At 34.0% G+C, this 13832-nt stretch overlaps 1 protein-coding gene across 1 annotated transcript in view; it reads left to right on the top strand.

The window, feature by feature from the left end:
* The window catches only part of LOC117110865 (calponin homology domain-containing protein DDB_G0272472-like), a 24296-nt gene extending 12794 nt beyond the window's left edge, over positions 1–11502 (top strand). Inside the window, exons 7-10 of the mRNA XM_033253698.1 lie at positions 2067–2234; positions 5036–5316; positions 9186–9371; positions 11315–11502. Of these exons, the coding sequence (XP_033109589.1) occupies positions 2067–2234; positions 5036–5316; positions 9186–9371; positions 11315–11452 (773 nt within the window). The 3' untranslated portion in view covers positions 11453–11502. The remainder of the gene's footprint in view (positions 1–2066; positions 2235–5035; positions 5317–9185; positions 9372–11314) is intronic.
* Positions 11503–13832: the final 2330 nt, after the last annotated feature.

The following is a 13832-nucleotide window of genomic DNA, read 5'->3' as shown; positions in this document are numbered from 1 at the left end:
CTATGTTTACGATTGAAATAAAAAGGAAAAATTAATAGTTGTATATAGATTTAATATAGTGTAGGCCTATTACATAATATGAATGTTTATTTGCACAACATTTTAAATGAAAACAAATGATCATATAGTATATGTTTTGGTTTGGTTTAGACAATTAAAACATTTTTTACACGAATAAAATATTTCTGGTTTTGAACAAAGTATCCATTAGTAGAAGTCTTATGAAGGTAAGCCTATCAAAAAGAGACATAGGGTCGGATTCGTTAGGGGTCAAGGTGCCGGCAGCCTACACGTTTCATGCATTCAACATCGATATGGTATGACAGTGAGTTCATTAATATATTTGAATAACTCACATGATGTAATTGCATAATCTACTACACTTTGTTCCTTGGTGAGATATAAATGTGAATTCTCTGTTAGTGTCACCTTTTTGGTGGCCATTTAGAATACAGTCTAATAAACAATTCATTTAGGCTTCGGTCAAAATTATTAGAAATGTTATTTGAAGATACTCTACGATATGTCATATTATCATCAATTTGGCAATGCATCAACCCGGGAACAAACATGTTGGTATCATTTTCAATAAAATCTACCTCATCTTCTAGTTGTTTCCAGGGTTCATACTCATTGTCATCATAAATTGTGGAATTTTCACATGTAATATAAACAAAGGCGAGTAAAACATTTCTATCATAGTTGCTGTTTTTTTTTTTAAGATACATAAAAACTATGTCATAGCATCTTTCATAGATTCTTTTAAAGTATTTTGATAATGCTTTAGAGATTAGGACAGTAACTCCCACGGAGTGCCTACCTCTTTTAATTTTTTTTTGTTGTTTTTTTGTTGAAAGCTTAAAAAAAACATTCATAATTAGGAAATGCATTTTTAACTTTACTATCCTCAGGTAACCATGTTTCTACAAATGCAACTAGTCAAATGAATTACATAGCCCAAGGCTTTAACATCCCAGCTTAGATTTAAAACCTGTCACATTCCAAGTCATAATCTTTAGGTCACCATTTTTACTTTTAATTTTAGAATGATGTGTACTATCTGCTCTCAGACCTTGGCCAGATCCCTTGGCTTGGATCATTTTATCACTCTCAAACGTTAGCCTCACATATCTCCAATGATTCATTATTCTCCTTCACGTCAAAAAATAGGAGATTACTACGGGCTTCAAGTTGATTTATTTGTTGTTTCAGTTCCATATTTTGTGATTTTAATACCAGGTTTGACTTCTTGTGTTTCCAGCTTTTCATTGAGTGAGTCAATACACGATGATACATTGTCAACCTTTACATTTAATGGTGTTATGTTTTCATACATTTTATCAATTTTAACGTTCAATTTTATATTCATATTATTCAGCTGTGCCATAATATTATTTAGGGTAATTTTATCTGCTCCTTTTTGTCTGCACGTTTCCGGGCCGGAGTTGATTGCTATATCCCCTGCTAGAATCAGTAGAGCATAGACTATCGAAAGTCTCAGTACTAACATTATGGCCGACTAATTAGACATGACTTCTTTCTATCACTCCTTGGAGAATGCAGCCCAATTCTACGATAGAGTACTATCAAGCATACTCACGGTTTATAATTCTAGAATGTCTAAGCAAATACGTTCAAAGTGGATGTTAATCTCTTAGAGACCAATGGTATCATATATCACACCAACTGGATCAAGTCTATGCTCTATAGGCCCACCTACTTGCAACCTGGTAAAGGTGAATGCACCCCTGTAGGTGCCCTGTTGTTAGCAGTTGTAGAAACCAATCGATTAAAATTACCAAATTTTGAGAGCCATCCACATTAATTTGCAGTATTCTTGATACTAGGTTGAAATTTGGCTTTTCATTTAAACATAAGATCTTAATATTACGTAGTCAAATCTTGCATTTAGTTGGTAACTCCTACAGCAAATTCAAGTCACCTCTTGATGTTACAACACTGCCCTCTCCTCTCCATTTTTATTATAGATACAATGTTTACAAGACAATTTTTGACTGCACATGCATCAAAGTTTATTTAGATCAATGTTTATCTTGTCATTATAGAGGAGAGAAACCAGAAAATTCGTCGGGAGCTTAAGGTTGCCATCAAGAAACGTGATAAGAAGATGCTGGTGAAGTCGGTGGAAAATTTTAAGAACGCTAAGCTAGCTGACACTGATAAAGACCTACCAAAGGCAGAGAAGATACTCAAATTATTTAAGGCAAAGGATGGTAAGTTCAAGTCCAGTCTAGCTACAAGTGATATGAATTTATTACTTTTGTACTTGTATTGGCACATAATGCTACATAGAATATAAAAGCAAGGTACATACTTTTACCTTGAAAACAGTTTTGGCCAAACCAACTTTTCTCAGTTCAGGTATTGACTAGTAGTGATATTTCTTTTTCTCTTTTCGGACACCATCACCAATAGTTTTACAGTAATAATTCATAAATGGGGAAGTTGGGTATAATTAGATATTAATAAACATACAGTAAAGTTAATAGACATTGAATTTAATAAACATAATAATCACTAGCCGCACGGCGTTTAATGAGCGGGGAAAGGTGGCGATGTATATTGTTGAATGTAATGAGTTGAAGAGGCAATCGTTGTTGATGTTATGGTTAGAAATTTTACTATTTTTCTAAAGGATGTCTGTAGATGAGTGTCTTTGCTGGATAGTCCTTGAGAGGAATTTATGTCCAGTTTGATGAAGGGCGTATCCATAATTTTTCTAACGGGGGGTGGGGGCACAACATTTTTAGAGTGGATGTGAGTAGCACTTAATATAATATGCACATAAAACTTATAAAAATTTAGTGGAAAAACCGGGATGAACGTGCCAACCAAACATCCCCGTCCCTTAGTGGATCCACCCCTGTTGATCCGACAAAATATCAAAAATTTAGCGGCAAAACAGGAAGGCATGTGTTCAACACCCCCCCCCCCCAACTGGATCTGCCCCTGTTGATCTGCTCACCCCCCACTTACTGGATTCGCCCCTTGTTGATCCATTTTGTTTACGTAAATTCGAGGTGTTGATTGGTGGAGCTGGCTTGACCCTAAATTTACACTACCGTCCATTCATTAAAAGCAGATTCAGGAACATGCTGCTCATATATTTTGTTGACGTGAGGCATGCTCGATGACGTAATGAAGCTGCGAAACAGACTGTTTCTTTTACGGGTTGATGCGATATTTTTTAAATCTGAAGATTGCGGTACAGATTAACAGAGGGGATTTATTTATGTGACATAAGCGAAACGCAAAACATGGCGAAAAATGTACTGATTTTCGGCTGTTTTTTGCGTTGTTATGCAATATCCAGCCTTGAAAACTAACAGAATGTGATCGTGGCATATAGAAACCTCAGTGTATGAGAAATGAGCACATTTCTGCTAATGGTTTAAGAGGAAATAGGTGAACCTGGGCAATTAGTAGAATTAATATATAGATTTTAGCTGACAGTTTTGAGAAATCTCTGTTCAATAATCATGGTCAAATTTATTCAATGAAAAAGATTAGATTGTAGTAGTATTGGAGGAAATACTAGTGAAGGTAGCTGGGTGGCTTTTAAGGCGTATTCATAGTTTAATGGTTTAAACTCGTAGTGCAAAATACGAAAAGTCTCTATGCAGCTTACCTTCCAATGCCAAAATTTTTTCATTCAAATCTTGTAACACATTTATTGTGTCCTTTGGCTAAACACTGTATGAGAGCAGCTTAGCTCAGTAAGCTAAACTGGTGGCAGAAGCGGATCCTGAGATGTTAAAAAGTGGGGGTGGGGGCAAGAGCGAGCCGAAATGGGGGGGCCAAAAGTGGGACCGATCAAGATATTACTACCGTATGCGGTCCGGGGCTCTGCAAAATTTTTGTGTTCTAGACGCCCGAAAATAACCTCTGAGGCCTTTTGGGCGATAATTTTTTTTCTTTTTCTTTCTTTTTTTTTTTTTTTTTTCTTTTTTTGTAACCTTCCAAAAGGGAGAGGGGTCGGGGTTGGCCCTGCCCTAAATCCACCCCTGCTTGGTAGCCAATCCGGAAATTCATCTTGCTTGTGGGAGTGCAAGAGACTTTTTGATCTCTATTAAACTTGGGACCCTTGACTCTTTGTTCGTGCTCAGTTGAAGACGACAGTTAGACAATAACAAAACACTGATTCCCCAGCAGATGCTTTGACAGCGTGTGAAAATTTGGTTGTGTAAAATGGTAAATACACTTTACTCAACGAAGTCAATGTCATTTGGAATGGTAAATCTAAATAACCATTTTTTTGTCGTCATAATAGTAGTATTCACACAAGTGTCTTGGGGCCCCAAAAGCAACAAAATCACCATGACAAAAGTCTGGAGCCCCAGAAAACAAAACTTAACTACATTATTAGCGAGTATATATAAAGAAAGGTTTAAAATGTAAAAAGTGAAAGGCCAAGGCAATATAAATAATAATAAAAAAAACACGACACAGATTTCGCACACAATTGAATAATAGATAATTGTTCAACAAAAATACTAAGACATGAACGTGTTTGATCCAATGTAAAATGTAAATGGATTGATCGGATTGATTTTCTAATTTGCATGGATGCCCCACAAAATAAAATTAGATTTTACTGACCACCAGCTAAATAATTCTATGTGATTTTCTGAAAATTTTAGGGAGTTCAATTCCCATGTATCCAATGTCCAGGGGGAAATGCTCTCTGACCTAAAAGAGGAAAAATTATATAAATGACTAATATTATTTGTTGTTTATTTATTTTTTTAGTAGCTATTGCAAAATATTCTTTCCTTGGAAATTCACACAGACCATGTTGACTGAGCTTTAAAGTGTTGCTTGCATCACATAACTAACACTGATCTTAAAATCAATTTCAAAGTACCTAGTGATATAATTTCTGAATAAGGCTATATTTATCTTTCAATAGTTTATGGTGTGGATTTATAACTAAAGCATATTGAAACATAAAGTAATATGCTTATAATACAAAATACTCTTAGAAAACTATCTTGTAATGTTTTCTGTCTTTAAGATTTGGAAGATGCTATGGAACGAAGAAATTTGGAAGACCTGGAGAAGTCAATTAACTTTGTCAAGAAGAACACGTTTGAAGCTGATCTCCCGCATGAGATGATCCGAGCCAACAAGATGCTGATCAACTTAAAGCGACTGAAGCGTTTACGCGACGAGATCCTCAACTTGAAACAGAGCACTGTGGCTGAGATCCGTAGCTATAGCAAGCCTCCGCGGGTTGTCCACCAAGTGATGATTGGCACATATCTGTTGCTAGGCAACAAGGAAAAAACCTTAAAGGTACCACCTAGGTGGCGACGACCTTTATGATGGTCAAAGGTTATCAATGTCTGTTACTGTGATAATATCACTGAGGAATACATGCTTCTAATAACACAAAACTTGTGCTTTTTCCCTATTTTTTATTCTTATTAATTCTTAACAATCAATCTTGATCATTAATTTTAACTACTTTATATTCACTAGCACAATATTTATTATTATTATTATTATTATTATTATTATTATTATTATTTGCAATGACTTGGATGTGCCTGACCTCTTCAAACAATAATTGGACTCTAAAAGAATGTACCAAACAACAAGGTTAGAGGATATTAAAAAGTCCCTGAGGTTAGTCTACCTGAATTAAGAATTTAAAAATATATATTTTGAGCTCTAAAGCAAAGTCATGCCCCTGGAGGAGACAGAACCTTCACTGGCAAGGAGAAGCCAATAATTTTGTCACGAAACACTACATACAGGAACCTCGTCCCTCACAGGGGTCTGGTTGTTATAATACCATCAGTAGCTCTGGTCTTCACTAAGTTCTTGGGTTTAAATTATGTGTCCATCACCTTGGGCTTTGGTCTGCCAGTGTCTTCAGTGACTTTATTTGAACTGGGGATATTAATATTCCTCTTTCTCCAGTTTTTTTTTTTTTTTTTTCAAATTAAAAAAAATCTGTCATCGGTTTAGTACAGGTATTCTATAAAATACTTTTATGTAGCTCTGTAGATGTTTTAACACATTCTCAGTGATGTTGTCACTACAGTAACAGGGATTGACCTTTGCCGAAGGTCAGGATAGAGCATGTTCACACTTCATATCACTCAATGCAATGGCACCATTGTTAATTAATACGATCTTCATTTGCATGTTCATTCATTTTGCAAATATTAATGAATATTCATTTTTTAAATTAAAATACTTTTTTTTAACAAAATGCTTTCATTTCCATGTTCTAGAAAAATAATTTACTGTACAATGCATGTATTTTAAAAAAAATATTTGGAAAATTTGAAATGAAATTACCGTAGTGAGATAAAGCAAGCAAAATAATATTGCTTTAACACTAATGACTGCAGTGGATATGTGCACTTTATAAGTCTTATCAATAATGAACATCAACAGACAACAGATTGCATCATGAAGCATGAAACTTTTTCGAAAACTACTAACACCAGCAAATAATGAATAAATATACAAAATTATTATAGGAAAATATCTTCAAATGCATGCATTGTAAATAGTAGTTGGAAGCAGTGTCCCAAAACTTGCTGTCAACAGAATTAAGGTTGCTATTGTTCATTAACATATCATGGCATACCATGACAAGGTGTAGACATCATCTCGTAGCTACAAGTGACAGTCAGAGAGAGGCTGGGGATGTGGAAAGTCTATATACAATCAAAGACAATACTAATTTAGTTGGAGTTGCTACTGCTATATTGTAGTTGTTATTGTTATAACATGTGGCAAAGATAAGCCAAACCAGTCACTAGTCGCAAATTGTGTTTCAGAGAAAATGGCCAAAGCATGCTGGAATGTCAAATTTTTACAAATCTATTTTATTGCACTAAACTAACCTTTATATATCTACACACCATCCTATGCTGTTATTTCCCCAATTTTCAATGTTAAAACAACACTTTTTAAGGATTTTAAGATAATTTCTGCATGAGAATTGTCTGAAATCATAAACTTTGAAGGCTGATTTCTCATATATTATTCTTTAAACAGCTGTGTGCTTAAACGCTTGCAACTTCATAAAGAAATATCCGATTTGAATGATTTTTTTACCATTTTATAGCTATTATTTTACTATCTAACACTGTATTAATAACTCAAAATCGATTTTTGCGACGAGTGACTGGTTTGGCTTGTCTTTGCCACATATTATTAATCCCATTGTAGTTGTTATTGTTATAATATTATTGATCCCATTCTCCATATTTATTTTTTATTTGCAATTCTTTGTCATTCTTTTATAGTACTGGTTGTATGTAATTTTCAATATTTCAACATTTTTATAACAATTCCCAACATAAAAAGTCCCTGTAATAAATTACTGTGATTCAGTAAAAAATGATTATTATGACGCACAGTGTACTGGAAACAATTTTCTTTATGAGGTATTTGATTTTGACTGGTTGATTTCTCCTATGCTTTTTAACAATATCCTTTAAACTTTGAAATTGAATATAATTTAGATTACAGAATATGATCAAAATGCATTTTGATTTTAGTATTTTAACTCCCCAAAATAACATACTTTCCCATACCTTATTTTGTTTTAAAATTTAGTTTTAATTTCTTCATGAATTACTTACAAGTAGAATCAAAACAAAATTTAATATTAAAAAAATGCTGCTACTGTAATACAACATTGCTAAAGTTTGATGTTGCTCTGTTTCAATTCTACCAACCAACCAATAGACTTCCACATCTCAAAAGCAATAGCCTCTACATCCAGACTGTCCCTTAGTACCCAGACATAGATATGTGCCAATTATTTTTTTGTTTGTGGGGGTAAGCTGTTGCTTAATTCATTTTCAACTAAATTTTGCTTCATTTTTGTTTCATTTCATTTATATAACAGGTAAGTTGTTTTGTTTTTTTTTTCATTAATTTGAGAAATTTGATCATGTATCTGAGGACCTAATTCTGTTAGATTGTTAATTAGATTTTTCACATAGTCTTGGACTTGAGTGTGCTCCTTAGCAACAAATTCCTGGTTTCATGAAATTATTCTGCACAATTCTAAAAGCATTTTAGACATGATCACTGCACCATTGTAGGAAACAAACCAGTTTAGTTTGCATTACCCACTACATTACCCATTACACTATTAGTTTCTGTTTATTATCATCTTTGTAGGATAAACCCTGTTCAGTTTGCATTACTCTTTTTTATTTTTTTCAGACATTTAAGCTGCTCCAAATTTCTTTCCTCTTTGTTTCCTGTTCTTATTATTATTATATTGCAATAATTAGTGCTAATATGCTAAAAATTACTATACATAGGGCCTAGGTGCTACACCTTCTGTAAACTTTGTGTGCATATTATACTCAGTTTAACACACGAGTCTTCCCGTCTTCAAAGTCAAAGTTAGCTGGTCTCATGCCCATCTTTAGGTAGGCTTTCTTCATAAAGGCTGTTATCTGGGTGTCTTGTTGTGAAGTTGGAAACAAAGTTGTCCCTCCCCAGTACCCGCCTGATTATAAATCGACAGGAAATTTTACAGACAGCTACATTTGTATAACATTTATTTTTTATGCGTGGGATACTCAAGAACATGACTGCTAGGCATTCTCCCATTCAAATTTTCATTTTAAATCGACAGAAAATTTTACCAGTAATAAATTAATACTTTAAAACCTTGAATAGAAGCTCAATGAGCTTAATCTAGAAGAATAGAAGCACATCTTGAATTGAAGCGCCCTCTTTAGTTTGCAAAAGTAGCCTGGAAAAGAAGCCCATCTTGATAAGAAACTCAGGTCTTCTTTTCAAGATAAGCATGATGTGTTTTTTCAAGATAGGACAGTACATACACTGTACATGAATTACAAAGCAACAAAATAAATTAAAAGCACTCTTGATTTAAGTAATTTAATGCCGATTGAAACACTCCATGATACAGATTGATGTTACAATGGCCCTATTTATTGTTTTATTGGTAATTCCCAAAATTTACAGCATTAATTTTCAAAATAATGTCCCCCTTTTTACTTTCCAAAAGTATCCTCGAAGAAAAGCCCATCACCAAAAGAAGCCCATCACCAAAAGAATCCCATCAAAAGTTTGCAAAGAAAAAGAAGCCCTAGGTTTTACGGTATATATAGTGCAAAGCCATTAACTTACTGCAAGTCATGCTAACTTCTACTTAGGATTGGAAAGGTATGCAAGCATTGATCGGTAAGACTGGTAAAGATGGACTTAAGCGGCGTGTCATGGAGTTTAAGCTGGAAACAAGTGACACTGGTATCGCAGAGAGGAGCAAGGCCATCCTGGACGAATTTGATCTGGAGACCGTTAGGGATGTCAGCGCTGGCGCTGCTGTCTTCTATGCATGGGTAAATATTTTATACTATCATTGTAATGGTACACTGTTTTTGCACTGAGGCATAAGCATAATTTACAGGCTATGCTTACGCTGATCTTTTGAGCATGAGCATAATGACGTAATTATTATTTACAGGCATTGATAAAATGAATGTATTTTCATTAGTGGTTATCGAACATGAGCCTTCGAAAGTTAGTCCTTTTTAGGAATTTTCCTATGTGTTAATACACCGTGTAATCTGAGTATCAATGCACCACTTGTATTTAGGGACCCAGTTTTCAGATTTCGTTCTGCTCCAGTTTTCAGATCTCGTTCTGTTTTATTCCAAGTGCTTTTTTAATAGATTTACAGTTATTGTATGCTGTTATTGATTCTGGGTAGTGACACATCAAGTCCTGCACTCGTTCTGATACCCAATTTGCCATTACAATACTACTAACAACATCATCCTTAGCCTACTATCTATCAGTATGGGCCTATTCAATAGAGCCCTGTAGGTGTACACAAAACATCATCTTATGTTGTGTATTATTTTAATTCATACCCTCATCATTATTTTTTAAAAACTGCATTAAAGTCAAGCCCTTATTGTAATGTATTCTTTATTCGAAGGGAAACTTTTGGGGTCTGCCAAAACTATATATAGTTTATAGTATCATGTATGATACATTTAAGTTTATGACTTAACACAATCAGTATTCATTATTGAGCAAGTATACACATCTTCACTAAAATCATTATTTTCTAAAAACTAGTCACTGTTTAAAGAAAAAATGTTCAGTTTTCCGCCAAAAGTATCCATGAGTGTCAAAGAGCCTGTTTCTACTGACAAGAAAGAACCGTTTTTTTTTTTGTGTGACAGTTGAAACAGTGCCCACAAAAAAGAACCATTCTTTTTGCCGTCCCAACAGAATCACTACTCTGCCGAAAATGCCAAAGAACCGTTCTTTGTGGAGTAATTTTTAGTCTACTGGTAGAATTGTCGATAACAAAGGAATTGAAAGTAAATTTTCATCAGACATTACTTCTCATGTAATTTAGGCCTCTTACATTATTTTACCATTGGACATATTATTATATAGTAATTTCATCAGTAATGATCAGAAATGTCAGTGTTTAACCAGTCTAGTGATAGACTTACTACATTATAATTTATTATTAGGGAGAATCAGTAAAACAATTTTAAACTTATATTCTCAACAAAAAAAAATATTCTCTTCTGTTAAGTTAGAAATTAAGAAATAATAAATTGTTATAGAATGGAGGCACAGCATGCAGTTGAATTTATTCTTAAGGATTTCCTTGAAATGCAGATATCAATTCGTGTGCTTGTTCTAAGCAACTTTCCATTAAAATATTACTAACACCACCACTACATTATCATAATACTAAATATACACAAAACACACACAAAACCATCTTATGATGTGCATTGGCCAATATTTTTATGTTTTAAGCATTAACATCACTATTTTATAGTGGCATTTAATTGGAGGGAATTTTCATTTGGGTCCACCAAAACCATGGTCTGTGGTCTGTAATAGATGGAGGGAGTCTTTAATTGGCAGGAACAGCTAATAGGAAATCAAATGGGACCAAAGAAAAGTAGTCTTTAATTGCAGGAAGGGTATTTAATTTCATGGAGACCTAGCTGTAGTTTAATTTATTACAGTACTGTATTGTCCACTTAATTGGATAGGTCCTGCAGTGTTCTTTAATTAGAGCACCATGTGATTATTCGTGTAAAAAGCCTGACAAAGTCTCACTCTACATTGGTGAATGAAGTCCAGGCTTTTCATACTATGGGTCTCAACCCATGAGGGTAGCCAGTCTGTTGCATTGGGTCACAAGTAGATTTTCAAACAACTTTTAAAAAGATGGAACTTTAAAACAAGGTAGCTTTATCTAAAATGATAATGGTGTTGATTTGCTTTCACTTGTATTTTTATCCAGGGTACTGCTACCATTGAAGAAATTATTGATTACCACAACCAGAAGAAAGATGGGGAAGATGTCAGTGGAAAGGAAAGTGGTGCCAAGAAGACAATTAAGCTTTCCACACAGAGTGGTACACTCACAGTTAAAATCTAGCAGTAAGGTACAATGATAAAACAGCAAGATGTTTATTGTTTAAATAATGAAAGTAAAAATGTAGTACCTGTATCTAAATTATATGTAAAATTAAACAAAGCTAGAGATTTTTGTTGAGGTGGGTAGGGGTGGGGGTGGGGGTGGTTCTACTAACAATTTCAAATAGTTGTAATCAACATTGAAGTGATGAAGGTGTACATATCTAGAGACATCGAAGAAGAAAACAAAATTTGTTTTAATTGGCTTTTTTCCTTAATTGACATACAATGTGGTGTTAAATAATTTTGTGTGGTTTTAATTAATTGACAACAATATCTTTAACTTTAATTATCACCTTGATTGACGTATGTTTGTAAATAATTATGAATTCTGAAACAGTTTAATTGTCTCCAAATCCAAATATTTAGATATATAGTATATTTATATTTAATGTTATTTAATGTTATTTAATGTTTTGTATATACTTTTACAAATTACTAATATAATATCATTCAGTATTTCCACCAAATTATAGTAGTAATGTGTGTAATTCCATATATTAGTATAGCTTTAATCATTGGCGGATCCAGAATTTTTCAAACAGGATTACTAGATTTAAATATGGATTTTATGAAAGTAATTTTAGACAGACTTTATTGCGTCATATATGCAGTGTATAGAATATCATCATTTTGTGGTAAAATTAATGTTTATAATAATATGCTTGGTATATAATTTTAGGCCTATTACTTTTATTCATATTGTATATAAAAATCAACATTAAAACAATACATAGAGTTGTCTTAATGTGTCCGAGAATTGTTAAACGTTTCCTTCAGAACCATCAGTAGACCTACTACATATAGCAGTTTAGTATGTATGTTTACTACTAGTACTACTGAAATAGCTGATCAGACTCAACGCTGCTTTTTATACTTTTAAAGACCATGCTGTACGTAAACAGTGCATAGGGATATTATTCTGACATTAGTTCATTATTTATTATTGTGTCGACATTATTACTATAGACCGACTACCAGAAATTTCAGCCTACCCTACTAAATACGCCATAGCTTTCATACGCTTTCATCCACAAGCAGTGACCACTGCTTTCGCTACTCGCGAAAGAGAAGTCAAGCATGCAAACTCATGTAATCAGTTCACGTAAATGTCTTTAAATAGCGCCCTATATAATTTCTGCCTTAATTGTATGAGCAAAAAATAACGCGCCCCCTTCCCCTAGGCCTAGCGCTTCCTCCCATTTCAAAAATCCTGGATTTGCCCCCTCAACACACATCAAGCTGAAGACTACTTCATCTCTCTCTCTACAAATTGAAAATCTAATCTATTAGCCACGCCAATCAAATAAATATTCTGGTCCAAGCCTCTGGAAATCCCTTAATGAAAAAAAAAAAAAAACCCTCAAAATTCACCCCCAATATCAGCTTTAAATTCGCACTTAAAAAAATGCTTTTAAATGTCTATTGGAGTAAATTAAAGCATCCCTACTTATTTCTTCGCCTTCTTTATCCCTATCCATTACGTTTCATCTTTTGGGACTATATTATTGATATGTTCCCCGATGTTAATATTATTGCTGATTTTGCAATTATTTCCGCAATTGTTTATTTTATAATGCTCTTTCTATTAGGCCTATATTTGCGTTTCAATTAATATAATGCAGTGCGTTTTTGTAGTCACTGTAATTCTTTTTTTCTTATTGTTTGCTATTAGTTTTATTAGTGTTACTGTTAATATTATTTTGCCCTTTGTTGATATTACTATAATCAAAACTGTATTATGAATTTTTTAGTGGGTTTGATACGGAGCCCCTGGGCGGACATGGCTATAAAAAAAAGTAAATTATTAAATTTATGATCGTGTGTCGCAAAAGCACCGACACACCCTCACACCGGACACCAATAAGAGACAACTTCATTTAATTAAGCATGGATGAAAAATGACGGAATGTAAATACTACAACAGAGGTCATAATTCGACTCCGTTACGGTACATAGACCAGATAAAGTACAGATAAAAAGTTAAAACTAGATGAAAACACAACCAAGAAGATCTTCAAAAAGACACTTTAATAGTGAAGATATATCTCCGGGGGATGACCTTGTTCCGGCAGCAGTCATAAAACAATGCAAATCGTCTCTGTATATGATCTGTTGTTACAGTGGTGGAGATATAACCCGCAAAAAATTCCACAAAACCTACTGAACTCAAAGATCATAACTCTTTACAAGAACAAGGGTTCAAGAATAGACTAACAACTATAGAGGTATCTCACTTGTCGGAAAGCTATTTGCAAAAAAAATGTCAACAAGAGATTATTATGATAGACCAGGGGCGGATTTAGGTGGGGGGGCCGGCCCCCCCCCCCCCCCCCCTCGGC

Source organism: Anneissia japonica, unplaced genomic scaffold, assembly GCF_011630105.1.
Source record: "Anneissia japonica isolate Jap-2015-1 unplaced genomic scaffold, ASM1163010v1 scaffold287856_len476331_cov182, whole genome shotgun sequence".
Taxonomy (NCBI): domain Eukaryota; kingdom Metazoa; phylum Echinodermata; class Crinoidea; order Comatulida; family Comatulidae; genus Anneissia; species Anneissia japonica.
This window is presented reverse-complemented; position numbering and strand designations above follow the sequence as displayed.